This window comes from Drosophila erecta, unplaced genomic scaffold, assembly GCF_003286155.1.
Source record: "Drosophila erecta strain 14021-0224.00,06,07 unplaced genomic scaffold, DereRS2 tig00000092-arrow-pilon, whole genome shotgun sequence".
NCBI lineage: Eukaryota > Metazoa > Arthropoda > Insecta > Diptera > Drosophilidae > Drosophila > Drosophila erecta.
In genome coordinates this window covers 18,913,757-18,930,789 of record NW_020825207.1, presented here as the reverse complement: position 1 = coordinate 18,930,789, position 17,033 = coordinate 18,913,757, and the positions used below count along the sequence as shown (strand labels likewise).

The 17,033-nt window shown below is 43.3% G+C and overlaps 3 protein-coding genes across 3 annotated transcripts; 2 read left to right on the top strand and 1 right to left on the bottom strand.

Annotated features, from left to right (window-relative positions):
* Nucleotides 1-6,550: 6,550 nt before the first annotated feature.
* Nucleotides 6,551-8,262, top strand: LOC6549122 (lysosomal Pro-X carboxypeptidase). The gene has a single exon (XM_001974111.3). The coding sequence runs from the start codon at nucleotides 6,671-6,673 to the stop codon at nucleotides 8,096-8,098; it is 1,428 nt and encodes a 475-aa protein (XP_001974147.2). The 5' UTR covers nucleotides 6,551-6,670; the 3' UTR covers nucleotides 8,099-8,262.
* A 45-nt stretch (nucleotides 8,263-8,307) lies between these two features.
* On the bottom strand, nucleotides 8,308-10,723 carry LOC6549123 (cell division cycle protein 23 homolog). The gene is made up of 3 exons (XM_001974112.3): nucleotides 9,649-10,723; nucleotides 8,983-9,584; nucleotides 8,308-8,922 (listed from the first exon to the last, which is right to left on the bottom strand). The coding sequence occupies exons 1-3, from the start codon at nucleotides 10,619-10,621 to the stop codon at nucleotides 8,464-8,466; spliced, it is 2,034 nt and encodes a 677-aa protein (XP_001974148.1). The 5' UTR covers nucleotides 10,622-10,723; the 3' UTR covers nucleotides 8,308-8,463.
* A 201-nt stretch (nucleotides 10,724-10,924) lies between these two features.
* Nucleotides 10,925-13,014, top strand: LOC6549124 (group XV phospholipase A2). The gene is made up of 4 exons (XM_001974113.3): nucleotides 10,925-11,572; nucleotides 11,641-12,012; nucleotides 12,072-12,594; nucleotides 12,654-13,014. The coding sequence occupies exons 1-4, from the start codon at nucleotides 11,425-11,427 to the stop codon at nucleotides 12,874-12,876; spliced, it is 1,266 nt and encodes a 421-aa protein (XP_001974149.1). The 5' UTR covers nucleotides 10,925-11,424; the 3' UTR covers nucleotides 12,877-13,014.
* Nucleotides 13,015-17,033: the final 4,019 nt, after the last annotated feature.

Below are 17,033 nucleotides of genomic sequence, written 5' to 3'. Positions count from 1 at the left end.
TGGTTCTGGTTCTGGTTCTGGTTTCCGTTTCCGCTTCCGCTGCAATGTGTCGCCCGCCATTATGCAAATGTCGGCTTTCAAGTGGACAGACTGCTCATTGCAATCTGCATTTAAATGACCCGGCGAGGTGCGAGAACGCTCCGAGATTTCTCGGCATCATTTGCAAAATATTAAAGAAAACTCGCAGCCCGCGATGGAATATTTCAGGGCACCCGGGAATTATGCACCACCACGTTTTCGTGGCGTTTATCGCGGCAAATGAGTTGCGGAGCCAGGTAATTGAAAGTCTTTGTGGATAGTATGAAGAATTAGGATGAATCTACAGTCCCTACGTCGATCCCAACCTTCCAGTGCAGGAATGTTTTTTAAAAACATATATTCCAGGTAATTGAAAGTCTGCGTAGATGGTATGAAGAATTAGGATGAATCTACAGTCCCTACGTCGATCCCAACCTTCAACTGCAGGAATGTTTTTTAAAAACATATATTCCAGGTAATTGAAAGTCTTCGTAGATAGTTTGAAGAATTAGGATGAATCTACAGTCCTGACATCAATCCCAACCTTCAACTGCAGGAATGTTTTTTAAAAACATATATTCCAGGTAATTGAAAGTCTGCGTAGATGGTATGAAGAATTAGGTTGAATCTACAGTCCTGACATCAATCCCAACCTTCAACTGCAGGAATGTTTTTTAAAAACATATATTCCAGGTAATTGAAAGTCTGCGTAGATGGTATGAAGAATTAGGATGAATCTACAGTCCTGACATCAATCCCAACCTTCAACTGCAGGAATGTTTTTGAAGTTAAAAACAAATATTCCTATACAGTAACGAGTACTAAGTCGAGTGATCTAATATGTATTATTAATAAATCCAATGGGTTTCATTAGTTTGCATTCTAGTTTGCTGCTGCTTACTCTTTTGTTTTGTATTTAAAATCAGACGGGCTTAAATATTTTGCTTGGAAATGCAGCAATTTTCATTGCGAAAGACCATCCCAAAATAATGGATACAATCTGTGTGTGCGGCAATCTGAGCCGCAGACTAATTTTCCCTCTAGCACGACCAGGTGCAGGATGCAGAGCGTCCCTGTCATTTTCATAATGTTGACAAGGTAACCAGCACCGCACACACACCTCACACACACCACACACAGACTCTCCGCAGGGGAGACAGCTAATAAAGTTACTCACACACGGCGATGCGGACTGAAAGATTGTGTGTGTAATGCGTTCGGCTATTCCCCCGCTTCCCCCCAGGAGAGTTGTTAACGTTTTTTCATAGCCGTGTTTACTCTTTTTCATCTGGCGCCGAGCCCCTAATGACACGCCCACAGCCCCAAGCCCCCGCAGCCACGCCCCCTGGCTGGCAACGATAAGCGACAATAAACATAAAAAATGAAAGCTCAGCCCCCGATGGAGCAGGCTTTTCCAACTCCATTCTCCCCTCTCTGATTTTCCCAGATTTTCCGCAATTCTAACGCACGCCTGCACGCCTGAAATTTTAACAACCGCATGGGAGTGTTTCGGCACCAGCCTCTACTGTTGGCTTCGTGGATTTTGTCGGATTTTCAACCCATAAACAATGTTTTCATTTTCGTTTTAAAGGCACATTTTCGTTCACGGGGGTCTCAAATTAGTTACAACAGGGATTTATTAATTGAATCATAATTAAATGCTCCCCGAGCGAAACACAAACGCATTCTTGGCTTTCAGGCTTGCAAAATACTGGTCGACCGGCTGTTAACTCAAAGCAAGAGAGAAAGCTTTATTTGCTCGACTATCAGATACCCGCTACTGAGCTTGTGGGCGTGCGAGGCAGAAATCTCAACTTTTGAGAGGACACTTTTGGAAAGGAACATTCTGAACATCGGAACTTTTCAGATGCTAAAGGTCACGAGATCACAGCGGTCAAGCAGATGGACGAAAGGATCTTGATCCTGATCAGGAATATATTTTATAGCGTTGGAAACGGTTCCTTCTACATGTCACATGCATTTCAACTAATTCAGACACACAAGATGAAATGGCTGTCACTTTTACATCTGTCATCCGTCTTACTTGAAGTTAGGTGCGTTTGAAAGAGGACGAATGTATCTTTTTATTGTTGCAAATTTTCAGTAGATGGCGCTGTATGTTGTGCGATTTAAATATAAAGCTATTTTATAAGGTTATATATTATAAGGGTATTTTTGGGACACACCGTGTCCGAAGTAACAAGCAAAAAATTTTAAAAATTGAAGAGGATAGCTTGCTTCTCATATTGCGTAGATTTTATATATAATGAGAATATAATGAGGTGAGAAATAAAAAAACACAAATTTGATTGAACTTTTTTAGTTAAAGTATTATATTAGCCTAGTTCTAAGCCATTAGAAGTAATATTTCCCCCTGATGGGTTTTCCAGCCGCAAAGCCGTGCGACGTGGGGTAAAATGGATGATCTTGCTTCCAGCTTAAAGCCACAAAATGGGCCTAAGTTCCACAGGGCAAAAGTGAGCTGAAAAAGTGAATTTCCATTGCAATTCTTTGAAGTGCCCGACATGTGGGTCTAATTGCTTTCATAGCTCATCGGAAAACTCCAACACAAGCCCGCTTAGAAGTGACTGCATGCCATGGAGAAAAGGCAGATTATTAACAAATTCGCATGCCACCCCACATCGGCTGTCAATTTGTCGCATCAGCAAATAAAGAGGCTGGCAGAAAAGTAGGAGTTGGAGGAGCACACTGGGTACTGGGAAGTATGGAAAGCCAGAGACGACTGTCAATACAATTTCCAGGGCAATTCGAAGCGGAAAGTCAGCCGGGGAAATGCAGACGACTCGGGCTCGGGTGGCTTGTCAGCTCAAAATGCGATCAGCCCGACAGCTAAGCTCCACTTGCCAGGCAATTTCGCCAAGGCGCTGACAAGGATATGGATGTGGATATGGATGTGGATGTGGATGTGGCAATTGCTGAAATTATTTCCCAGGCGCACTTTGATGTTTTTGGCCAGAAATGCTTGTTAGCTGCCAAATCAATCTGCGCCAATATCGATGGGCAAAAACGCATCGTTGGCCTATTAAAAACCAATTTAATTTACTGGGCGCAACGGGGCTTGGGAATACACTTGGAAAAGTGTACTTGTACTTGTATTTATTTATTATACAGAGCACACTTTCGCCATATAGACAGTAGCAATTTAGTCAAGTTTAGCTTATGCCATCAAAAATGAATTTTTTGATGAACAAATTCCAATTTGAAAACACAAATAAATCTATTTCTTCCTGAAAAGCTCAAAAAGCACGAGACTATTTTCCGTGCATGGAGCACATTTTCAGCAACCACGAAATTTGATCAGAGATAAATTCCAATTATTAAAATCGAATTTGCACAGCCAGTCAGCACATGCAACATGCAATGGGCGTGGCAAGGGCGGTGGTGCGATGCGTTTTGGAAGCATTGAAACATTTTATCAAATTCTAATTATGCAAAGCGAGGGGGAAAAAAGCAATTAAACCGAATGTCCCCAAACGCTCGCATCCAGCTAACTATTAAATGGGCAAATTATCAGATCGCCAGAGCGAACAGAATGTGGGGGCGTGGCCCATTCGGGCATTGTTCCAGGAAAGAAACACTGTATTTGGCTTCTTGATACGTTTCCAATTAAGTCTGCTGTCCAGTGTTGGTAAACGCTGTGTTAGTGAAACAAATTTGCCATGAAATTGCATTTTTTGTGCTTCAATAAATTGTCAAATCTGCGAGTCCACAACAACTAATCTTTCGGGGCGGGGATTACATGCATAAATGTAATGCCCGGTTAACGCTTCATGAAATTGCACTTCAAACAATCGAATTGACCCGAGCAAAATAAAAGCGCTTTCAGGATCGAAAACAAAAACAGGATGTGTCCGCAATGGCGAGAGCATAAAGTATGAATGGTAAATAAATACATTTTATTGCAAGGCGAATGGCGGCGAGCTTCGGATTTACCATTTCTGCGTCATAGGCACACCCATTTGACAATTGGCGGAAAAAAAGTGGAAAACAGAGGACATAAATGAAAACTCTGGAAAAACCTGTTGGCATGAAAGCAAACGATTACGGGGTATATGTATCGAACGATTAATTCGGAAATAAAACATAAATAAGCTAAAATTTGTAATGGGTAAATGTAGGTTGTTTAAATCATAGGTAGATCTATTCCACGGTCATATTTATTTGATCTTTAAATGTCAATAAAGCGCCAATCAAGCCCTTTTCATCGTTTTTCCGTTTACGTTGCGTATGTGAGTACGACATTTTTGCAAATTAACATTCCCTATTTTTTCATAAATAAAGAGGACAAATAAACCAGTTCGTAAAAACAAGCATAAATAATACATAAATACAATGGCCAGCAGACAGCGAGAAATAAACCGACGTCCCATTAACTTAAATGCCTGTTTTCCTGGTCGCTTTTTTCACTCCCTCTGCTTGTTTTTGAAGTTTTGGCTCTTGGTCATGAAATATGCAAGCGCCCAATTTACACGAAGAGCATTAATTTTGCAATTTTACTGGCGTATCTTTGCTAAAGGCGAAAATTAAATATATTAACGCAACTACTCAGGAAGCTAAGCGGTGTGAAAATATAAATAAGTGTTCTATAACTAAATGTGACCCCTTAAAGAAGCCGCAGAACGCCAAATATTTCCATAATCTATCAAATTGATTTACGCTGATCCCCCCACAAATCAGGCCTGATTTTGCCCCATTTTATTGCCCTTTTTCTGGGCCCGTAAATCAAATGGCAAAGCTGCAACTGCAGCCAGTTCCTGTTTAGAGGAAAAGGCTCAAGAGCGGCGCGGCGGACAATTATTCAATTATTTCTGAACGCTAATTAGTCGGACAACCAGAGCCACAATGATTATTATTTCTTCTTTTGACATTAACACGCGCGCGCAAAAAGGGCAGAATGATATCAATTAGCCGAGCCAGCGCACAGCATGGAAATAATCTGGCCATGAGGCCGCCGATGATTATTGTGATGGATATTTCATGTGACACCAGTGAACCGGCGGAGTGACCCCATTGCATCGGCTGACATTTCTGATGCTGCTTTGCTTCCGTTTCCGCCGGGCCCGTTTTGACAGCTGCGCACGGACCACCCACGACTGTCGCCCACTCGAAATTCAGTTTTCCGCCGTTTTTATGATAATTTATAGGGCTTATTAATTTATGCGCAAGACTCGCGGGACCGAACGAATTGATTTGTGTGTGCGCATACTATTAGAAACATTTACACTATACATTACACTAATTTGTCACAAGAAATGTAATTTGCATTGCGTGGTAGCCGATCGCAGAAACTGAACTGAAGCGCCGAGAATGGCGAGGTAACCTCGTACCATATGCCAATTATGCTGCCCCAATATTATGCCTTCGGACACACTTGAGTAGCTCCCCCTGCAAAAAGCCCATCTAAAGAAAGGTTTGAATATGTGCGGCTGATCAGCCGGAACGACGCAAAATTGTTATGATAGATGCCGACGCTAAACACCAATTCAGCGATTTCCAACTAACAACATTACTTCAAAATGACTTAACTGTGCTATATTTAGTATTACAATTAGAACTTCAACTTTGTTAGTGCCTACTTGCGTATTTTTACATCGTTACGACACATGAACTTTACATTTTACATTGTCGGAATTTAACTCTCAACACCGTTCAAGTCTTTTTGGCGCCATCTGGCGTTAGTTGACAGAACCAGTGCGTTACTTGGAAACAGAGTTAGGGAATTTATTTTGAGAAATGTGTTTGCCTGCGCTTTTAAGTAAATGTTAACACAAAAAATGTGACATTTATTAACAGGTTATTTATACACTTTTAAACTATTTGTTGTCGGGTTGTGTCATTCCACTAAGCGCTAACTAATAAGCATATTAAAGTGCCATAACATTTAAGTCGCCAAGGCAAACGTAAGGCAAACTATTTAGATATTAGAAAAGGAGTTTCATTATTTTCCCCTAACTTTCAAAAGAACGTCTAGTTGACTTCGCAGATAGATATGTGCTTGAATGAACGTTTCAAATTATTCATCTTTCAAATCCAACAGTAATTTTAGAGTTTGTTTATTATTCATTAAATTTGTATTCTATTCTCAAGAAGATAAAATAAAATTCTAAACATAATGATTACGAATATGAATGAATATAATGAATATAGTCTCTTCTATCATTATCAGTATTGTTATCCGTTATTTCCCATTGCTTAAATCAAAATAGAGGGAAATGAAAGCTGCTTGCTGAAAAGTATCGATAGCTGTGTGCAGTGTTGGTAAGTGCCTGATTTCAAGAACCTTACCGGGCATCGGCTTGTTTTTTAAATTTAGGCTATTAAAAAATGATTTTAAATGTAAAACGGCTTTAAGGCGTAAAACGTGTTTATTTCTTAAGAAAACAATATGCTTGTTAAAAATTCATTACTTTATTCTTCCAAACCCTTTTTAAATGTAAAATGTTGTAAATGTAAAATGAGTACTTCAATTGATAATATGCGTCCGATTTTCATATGCAAGTTATATTTGATTTGAGTACTTTGGAACCCCTCAAGAAAAAACACTGCCACGATCTGGCAGCACTGCACCAAGTGTAATATAAAGCCCGGCTTGCAGATAACGAACTGAAAAATTGTGCTTACTATAGGTCATATGATTTTGTCCGGTATGGGAGGAGCCACAGTGAGAGCTGCACTGTCAGCAGTTTTGGGAATCCTGGTGATCGCGGGATGTGACTGCAGCCAGAGGTACACATACGAGATCAAGGAATTCCAGGTGCCGCTGGACCACTTCAGTTTCCTGATCAACGAAACCTTCAACATCCGGTACTTGTACAACGACTCTTTCGTGGACAAGAGCAATGACCGCACCCCGATCTTCTTTTACACGGGCAACGAGGGGGACATCGAACTTTTCGCCCAGAACACCGGTTTCCTGTGGGAACAGGCGGAAAGACAGCGGGCTCTGGTGATCTTTGCGGAGCATCGATACTATGGAAAGTCACTGCCCTTCGGGAGCTCCACCTTCAACACGAGCATGCCGGAGCACTTGGCCTACTTCACAGTGGAACAGGCCCTCGAGGACTACGCCATGCTGATCACGTTCCTGAGGAACGATCGCCAGTTGCCCGTGGTGGCCTTCGGAGGTTCCTACGGCGGAATGCTGGCCGCCTGGTTCCGGATGAAGTACCCGCACTTGGTCGCCGGAGCCCTAGCTGCCTCGGCGCCCATTCTGCAGTTCTCCGGGATAACCGATTGCGACATCTTCTACAAGATTGTAACATCGGTATTCGAGAATGCCTACAACAAGAACTGCAGCGCGAACATTGCCAAGTCGTGGAAACTCTTCGAGACTCTGGGAGCGAGCGAGGCCGGCAAGAAGCAGATATCGGACGCCTTCCACCTGTGCAATGCACTGAAGACCGACGAGGACCTGAAGAAGTTCCTGAACTACGTAGAAGAGGTGTACACCAATCTCGCCATGGTGAACTACCCGTACAACAGCAGTTTCCTAGCCCCATTACCCGCCTATCCCGTGAGGCAGGTGTGCTACTACCTGAAGGAATTGCAAACCACCGACGCCAGCTTGCTGCACGCCATGTCCAGTGCCTTGGCTGTGTACACCAACTACACACAGTCCGCCAAGTGCCTGGATATATCCGTCAACTCCAACGCCGATGAATCCGGGTGGGATATTCAGAGCTGCAACCAGATGGTGATGCCCATCTGCTCCAATAGCTCCGAAACCATGTTCCGCACATCCAGCTGGAACTTCAAGGACTACGCGGAAAAATGCTACAAGAACTACCGTCTCACCCCCAAGCCATATGACATCATTTTGCGCTACGGCGGCAGAAACCTGGAGGCTACGAGCAATATTATCTTCAGCAACGGTCTCTTGGACCCCTGGAGCGGTGGCGGTGTTCTGCAGACTCCCAACGACAAGGTCTTTGTCATCATCCTGCCCGAGGGAGCTCATCACCTGGACTTGCGCCACACCGATCCGGCTGATCCACCTTCTGTGCGCGATGCCCGCGATAAAGAAGCAGCCATCATAGCACGGTGGATCCAAGATTTCTGAAGAGGGATTACTTTACTTTTATCTGCTATGGAATTCATATTTTATAACAGCCGCTTAAGGCCACACTAATCAAATATTTAAGATTGCGATTACAAACTTTAAGCCAACAAACAATTATCAGTTTGAAATTAAAAAAAAGCCTCAATAAATTACTTGAATGGAAAGATCCTGTTTTCAACTTTTGATTAAGAGCCCATATTCAGGAGGATTTAATAGTTTCTTGAGATGTATTTTCATTAATTACGTTGCAGAAGGGTGACGTTTTGGACCTGGCAATGCCAGCTTTTAGGCTTTCATTATTTACTTGGATTGCCAATATAATTCATAAGAACAAATAGGAATTTATACAGTTGGAACTCATTTGACTAATCGATGGAAACGCTGGATATTTCCATGGAGCTGTTGTCATCCGAAGGCGGCAGCTCGGTTGGATTCGTCGTGCCACCTGATGTGCCAGGCGCTTCCTCAGTGGACGTTGTGACCACAGTCGCGGATGGCGTGGTGGTGCTGCTGGCAGCCGGGGTTAAGCTAGTCCTGCTGGCCTGGGAACGACGCATTCCCTCAAGCAAGTTGCGACCCGGGCGCAAGCTGATCAGGGAGCTATTCGAGGTGCTCCCCGCAGCTGCTGCTGTCGTGGAGGTCGTCGTGGTTGCTGTGGTTGTGATGGGAACTCGGACTCGCACATCCTGGAGCTCCCACTCCATCTCGTCCTCGGAACTGGTCTCTGCATTTGCCACGGCCGTGGATGTTTTGGCCTTCTTCTGTACCTCAGCAATGCGCTTCCAGTCAATTGTCTTCAGCAACGCCTTTGCCTCTGTTTTGCGCTGAAAAGTTCGAGTGTTTTGGTTAATTTCATTACAGCTTTCTTATAGGAATGCACCCACATCATCAGAGTCCAGACATTTGTAAGCGTAATAGGCGGCTCTTTGGTACTCGCCCTTCTTCTCGTAATAGTTTGCCAGCGTGATGAACCCTTGATAGAGGCTCTGCTTATCGGTGGCCGCCCGCTCATCCTCGCAGTACATTATGTAGCAATGGACCGCCGTCTCGTGGTCGCCGAGCTTCTCGTGCAGATTGGCCAGTTTGTACATCGCTATGCCCTCTATATCACCCACATCGATGGCCTTCCAGTAACACTTCACAGCATTTTCGCACTTGTCCAGCTTCTCATACGTCTCGCCCAAGGCAACGAGCATGCGAGAGTCGTAGGGACGTAGTTGGTGGGCGATTTTAAAGTAGTACAGGCTGTAGTAGTGCATTTTGATGATCTCGTAGGCCTGGCCCAGTCCATACCAGGCGCGATAGTCCCGCTTGTTGACCTCTACTGCTTTTCGGTAGCTCTGTATGGCTGCATTTGTGTTTTTCAGCTCCATGAACTCGTGCCCCATCAAGGTCCAGGCGGCCAGGTACTTGGGATTCAGTTTCAGGGCGCGTTGAAAGTAGGAAATGGCCACCTGGTGATCACAGCGGATGCTGTAGTAGTTGCCTGATGGAAGAGCGCGTATTTTAGTAAGCTATAACATTACTTACAGAGCAAAGTAGAGCCTAACCTATTACACAACACGTCTCTGGACGATACTTGTTGATGCTTACAGCCTTGTGGGCCAACTGGGCCATTTCGGTCTTCATCTCCTTGACGAACAGGAGATTGGAATAGGTGTCCACATTGTCCAGGCGGTAGGGATCGCTCTCGAGAAGTGCTTGGTACAGCTCAATCGCCTTGTCCACATCCCGCTTATTGTGATAGACAAGCGCCATCTGGGCAATCAAGTAGATGCTATTGCTGAAGCCCGATGCCTGCAGATCCTCGTAGATCTTCAGGCCGTCGTCGTTGAGGTACAACTCCAGGTAGGTGTGCGCCATGAAGAAGTGCCGCATCCAGTGACCACCCAGCTGCAGGCTCAGCAGTTTCTTTTTTTCCATGATGAGGGGTGAGAGCTCCAGATAGGCGCTCCACAGCATGGGCACCAGTCTTATGGCCTGAACCAGCATTTGCTCGGCGGCCTGGTTGAGATTCAGCGCTTTTAGCACTACTCCATACAAATATATGCCGTAGCCATCGAGCCGACTCTTGCCGTACTCCATGCGTAATGTGGCCAGCAGATCGGCGAGATCGCGCATCTGATTCGGCTCGTGCAGATTGGCCTGGTCGGTGGTTGAGTCCAGTCGCCGCTTTTCCCTGGCCATGTAAGTGGAATAGAAGTGCAGGAAGCGCGGCACACTGGACTCGCAGTTCCTAACCGCATGCGCCGCCCTATCGTACTCCCTCACATCGTAGTAGCTCTTTGCCAGGAAGTAGTCGCTGTACTCCGACGGCGCAATCCCCTCCAGCTGGCACTCGCTGAATGTGCGATCCTCATCTGGCGCCTCATTGTCTATGTGCACATCGGCCAATCCGTGGTGCATCTCCGCCAGCCACTTGGTGCTGTGTAGGAGGCCCCGCTTGGAGCACTCGATGATCCCGCGGCGCAGCTCCCGCTTCACATCCGGCAGCAGCACGCTGAAGAACTCCTGCATCGCCATTGTTCCGGGTTTGTTTGCAAACGCCAAGAAAACAATTTTATTTGCCGGCGCGCTTCGCCTAGTGGTGTGCTTGCAAAGTATCGCACTTTGATTGGTGAGTATCGATAAGTGCTTGGGGTGTTCCCGAGGTGATCAGTCACTGGGTAGCTAGCAAGTAAGTAATTGAGTAAATTTAAGTTCCAATTAGATCCTAAAACGAATTCATAAGAAATTAAAGCTGTCAGCTTTATTCTCATGTTTTTATAATGTGGTAAATGTGCCTTTATTGGGCTTTTTACAAATATGAATCACATTATGAAAATCGTGACCAGTTCACAAGGCATCGGTGGCCGGGGTGACAGCTGGTCACACTTGGAAGGATGGCGTGTGTGGAGGGGAGAATAAACGCTGACCATAACAAACTGCGCAACAACAACACAGATTAAGCAATAAAAACAACAACAAATTTGCAAAGCCAATACTTTTGTTTAAACAATAACAGCCACTTGTGACGTCGCTTGCCGGAGGGGCAGTGCGACCCCCGAAGTTCCGCATACACATACATACATACATATATGCATACAGACAGAGTTTAAAGGTCAAATCTCAGCTGACTGAAACTGCGCAGACCACATAAATCCACATAAATGCATGACAATTACCATAAAAGAAAGTTTGTCCGGCTGATTCACTTGTTTATGCGCAGGAGGCCTTTATCTGGCGTCAATTGAGTGGCGCGATCCGATAACCTCTATATACTTCGCCGAATAGTCAGTCATCAGCCGTCAGTCGTCACTCCTGCTTTGTTTACAACACAACGCACAATGGGGCTCAAATCGGGACTACTTTTGGTGCTCCTGCTGACCACTTTTTTGGACCTGGGCGAGTGCTTTTGGCCATTTAGCAAATGGCACGGAACAAATGATCCTCCTGCTCCGCCGCCAGAAGCCAAGATGTCGCCAGTGATTTTCGGTAAGTACAAGGAGCACTTTTACCTTTCAAGGCCAGCTACTCTGAAGCTACACCCTATTGTATTCCAGTACCTGGCGACGGAGGCTCCCAAATGGAGGCTCGCCTGAATAAGTCCAACTCCCCTTACTTAATTTGCCGAAAGACCAACGATTGGTACAATCTGTGGCTGAACCTGGAGCAGTTGGTCATCCCCATGGTCTACTGTTGGATAGACAATGTCAAGCTGTACTACGACAAGGCCACGAGGACCACCCACAATACTCCTGGTGTGGAGACGAGGATACCCGGCTGGGGCGATCCCGAGGTGGTCGAGTGGATCGACCCCACTAAGAACAGCGCCGGAGCCTACTTCAAAGATATAGCCAATGAGCTGGTGGCCCTAGGATACATTCGCAAACAAAATATTCACGGAGCACCCTACGACTTCCGAAAAGCGCCCAGTGAGCTTAGCCGCTCGGAATGGCTTACCAACTATTTTCATATCTCACTCCCATTCCAGATGAGAACCAACAATTCTTCATCGATCTCAAGCAGCTTGTGGAGGACTCCTATGAGGCCAACAATCAGTCGGCTGTGACCTTTATCTCGCACAGCATGGGCAGTCTCATGACCCTGCTTTTCTTGCAGGAGCAAACCGCTCAATGGAAGGCTAAATATGTGAAGCGAATGATCAGCCTGGCGGGAGCTTGGGCGGGAAGCTTTAAGGCTGTGAAGGTGTTTGCCATGGGCGATGATCTGGATTCGTTCGCCCTGAGTGCCAAGATTCTTAAGGCGGAGCAGATAACACACCCATCCACTGCTTGGTTGTTGCCATCGCCATTGTTTTGGAAGCCATCCGAGCTGCTGGCCACGACCCCAAGCAGAAACTATACGATGGCACAGCTCAAAGAGTTCTTCAACGACCTCGACTACATGACGGGCTGGGAAATGCGCAAGGACACGATTCGGTACAACCGAAACTTCAACCCACCGAATGTGGAACTGCACTGTCTCTATGGCGATGGCATTGACACGGTTGAGCGGTAAGTTTAGCTACTTCTGCGGTCAAGAATTCAACTAATTCACCTCTACCCCTCAACAGACTGCAGTACAAGAAATCGGACATTAATGGGGAAACGCCCAAGTTGATAATGGGTCTCGGCGACGGCACTGTTAACCAGCGTTCGCTGAGAGCCTGCCAGTATTGGACGGGCTATTCCAGCGCCCCTATAAACACACTGGCCCTTCAGAACGTGGACCACATGCACATCCTGTCCAATCCGGACGTCCTCAAGTATATTCGCACTGTCATGAAGCAGCCGTAATGTCAATTGTAGCCTTTAAGTACTTGAAGAGCTTAGTGATTATCAGACCCGTTGGGATGTCCGTAATATCTAAAGCCAATGCCAATTTATTGTTAAATAAATGTAACTCGCTAAGTAGCACAATACTGAAGAACAAGAGGTTCGTTTTGCATTTTCTTTAATTTCTCTTTATTATTTTCTTATTGATTTATGCTTATTAGATGAGATATCGAATCACGTGTGTCAATGTCAATGTCAATGTCAATGCTTTTATTACTCAATAGTGTTTCATTTTCCATTCCTCTGGGTTTTATTCGTTTTTAATGTTTTCCATTTTCCTTTTCCATTTAATAAATTGTTTATATGTATTTTACAAAGCGTTTACTTAGATGTATTCCATTTTAATTTTACCGAATAATTTGTTAATTATTGCACTAATATTTAATTTCATTCACTCCTCCCGCCTCCATTTTGCTAATTTATTGTAGTTGACATTGTTCATTACTCTTGGTATAATTTTCCATTTAAAGTATGCTCTCGCTTATGTACCTCGATATCTGGATAGATATAGAAAAAGAGTTTCGGTTGCAATTAGGATAAAACTAAGGACTCGAATGATCTCAGTGTATCGCTTTTGCTTTTCGATAAAATCAAGAAATATATATTTACAAATTTTAGTTGTTTGCTCATACAAAAATGGCTGTCGCAGGCTAAGTTTGTGGACATTTCCGCTTCCGCTTCAGATTTTTGCTGGCGCGGGTCGTGGATTCGGTTTTTCGCCTTTTTGGGCTTACAAAGCATAGTTAATTCGTAATTCGTTTATGTGAGCGATTTGTGCGGGTGTGGTTTATTTACTCGTTTGCTAAATATATACATAAATGTTTATATATTTAGTATATATTTGATTTTATGTTGCTGCACGTGGGTGTGTGTGTCTGTGTGGTGTGTGTGTCTGTGTGGTGTGAGAGAGTGTGTGTGTGTGGGTGTCGGTGTGGGTGTGTTGAGAACTGGACTTAAAAACGATTTTTTCTGCTTTAGTCAGTATTTGATTTTTGTTCTCCCCACCTGTCAGCTTTTTCGGGCTGTTTTCCCCTTGCTCAAGAAAATTTGTGCTGTCGTTCCATAGTTGCAGTTAGGGCTTTACACATATTATTTACGGATACTATATATATAACTATAATATGACCTTTATTTCTTGACCCAAATCAAAGTGATTCTGAAATCGCCACGTCCGCGCGTTTTGCTTCAAACAGTTTTTACGTTTAGTATAAAAAATCATTTTATCGAAAGTATAAAAATCGTATTTAGCCATAGTGTCTCTCTAGATCTGTCTCTATTTTTGGTTTCATTACATTTCTCGTCATCTTGGTTTAAATCTTGGTTTTGTTTCGTTTCGTTTTGTTTCGTTTTGGTTTCTTAGCAAAAGCGGGTGTATCTTCTTCAAGCAGGTATTCGAATGTTACTTGGCAGGATTATTATTTTCCATAGTATATATATATATATATTTTTGTTAAATAGTTTATAAAAGCTTAGTGTGTCGAGTGTGTGAGTGTGTGGGTGTGTGTGTGTGTGTGTGTGGTGTTTGTCTACTTGTCTTAAGTGGATTTCGGGTGTTCCAGGTCTGTTTGTTTTTTAATTAGTTGCCTCTGGATTGGTTTACAGCTAAAATGCTCTGTTATTGTATTATCTGATGCAATATATAGAACTCACATTAGGCGACATTGACGACTTAGCGGACTAGTTAATTAATTACTGGCTGCTCAATAGGTATCTACAATGGAATCCGTACGTTACCAATGGGAATGATATCAAAAATGAGTATTGTAAATACATATCTTGTAGTACGTTCACTTGGTTTCCTTTCCGGTAATTAAATTAATTAAAGCTTTTTCGTGTGTGATTACTCGTGTCGGTAATATATCCATATATCCGCATATCTCCCCTTCATGGCTAACGCATAATTGTCTGAATCGAAAACAATCAACAAACCAAGAGATTGTAAATGAAGTCCTATTTACAATTGAATATTTTCTACTTACTCGCTTAGTTACACTTAGTATTCATTTCAATCTGATCGGATCGTTTTGAGTTCGTATCTCATCTGGGTTTCGGTTCGATTAACTAGGCTCCTACAATGCGCTCCCTATTCAGATTTATCAATGTCTCGTTAATACAATTATACATTTGAATTGCCATGAATATTCAGTATTGCTAATAACAGTTCCCTCTGGATCGTATCAGATCGGATCTACATAGATGTGTAGATCTGATCGACATGATCCCAATGCCGGAAGGAGCCCTGATTGGTGCTTCGGCTGGCCGAGACTACGATTATTGCATAACAACTGGCCAAATGCTAATCCTCCCTAGAATTCAGCTAGTTCCCCTCCGTTTTGCCCGCTGGCATTTGCGCTACTCATTTTAATAAGATTTAATATCTACGACTAGGTTAAGGTAATAATTCTCTCCACTGTGGCTCTAATTTATCCAAATCATCATCACATATCAAAAAGTTTACAAAAATTTCACTTTAGCTACGGTTTTTCTCGACTTTTCCGCCCCTTTCCCTCTTTCATTTCCATTTTTGGTTTTGCTCTAGCAATTACTTAAATGTTTATTACATTTCGTGCGCTTCGAATAAAACAAACAATACAACAATAGGTAGTTACTCTAACGTTATATGCCCCATTATCCCCATTACTTTCTCGTTTGATAACAACTTATTTGTTATGTCGTTCGTAATGATTAACATAATCAACGTGTTGATATATATATTTTAAGTAAATTAGTTCGCTTCGCTCGTGATTTACAGGGATTTGCGTTTTGCTCAGCGCACTATCGACTAACATTGGTTACCATCTTGGGCTACTTTCGTATTGTTTTTTTTTTAGTGTAAGAGTGGGCAGGTTAAAGGCATTTGTTTGGTTTTCATTTCGTTTCTCGTGGTGTTTCCCCCGGATTGCAGGTGTAGCCGGTTTCTCAGTTTTGCGGATTGGCGGATTGGCGGATTTGCAGTTGGAAGAACTCAGCCGAAGATCCTGAAACCAGAGTGAGTCTCAGTTCCTTTGATCGATTGAGATGCAGCGGGAAATTGGTGAAATAAACTCAGTACTAGAGGTGTTCCAATGCGCATATATGTATATTTATTTTCCGAAAAACCGAAGCGTGATCTCGAGGCTTATTAAAGGTAGTGATATATTTGATGTATTTACTTGCATATGCTATCAACAGAATTGACGAATCCGAACTGATTTAAGAACTAATATTGCTCTTGGTTGGCTTAGAGTTGAATTGTGTCCTATTTGGTTTGCTTGCATAGCCAGTATCTCTTGTGCTCTAACAACAATTCCTTAAAAGCTTCTCTTCCGAAACAATAATCGGGATAAATGACAGTCAACAGAATATAGTGTCTAATTGATGTAACAATTGCTTTGTGTCCGTTTCAATTTCGCTTTTAACCCGTCTGGGGATCACTAAGCCCAGGCGCTCGCTGATATCTTCCCAAGTTGAGTGCTATATGTATATAAACGGCCAAGGCCAATGGACTTGCTAAGCCGCGAGAATCGGAATCTAGAATCTTGAATCTAGCATCTGGAATCTAGAATCTAGAATCTAGGCTTAAAACAAAAGTGCCAGCGTGCGGACGAAGGCGTCCGTTTGATCTGGCCACTTTCAACATGATTCTCCATAATGATAATGTTATTTATTTATCAACTTACTATACAAGCTCTCGCGTCCCCTCGTTTCTCAATCATTTGTAACAATATCTTCCTAATCTTCCCCTGCTGAAACGCTTTCGAATACAACTTTAGGCCTAAGTTGAGTTCAGCTCAGGTAGATGCCCAGCGGAAAACTTGGCTAGCTCAATGGGGAAACGCTGGAAGGGAAAGCCGGTGAATGGGAGTTCAATGGGAATCGGTAGCTAATGGCTAGCCAGGTTTTCAGCTGAACATGTAACAACTCTTAGGTTATTATACAAACTTCGAAATCACTTACTTTGGTGTATTGCAAAAATGTGCGATGTCTGTGTGGCTGGTGTGTGTATAAAAATTGTTTAATAACATTTCTTGTTTACGTTTTAGAATATATAAATTGTACATAATCAACTTCCACCGAATGATTAGGGATTCGTGATTCATGATTCGTGATTCGTGTATCGACTGTCGATCGAAATGGAA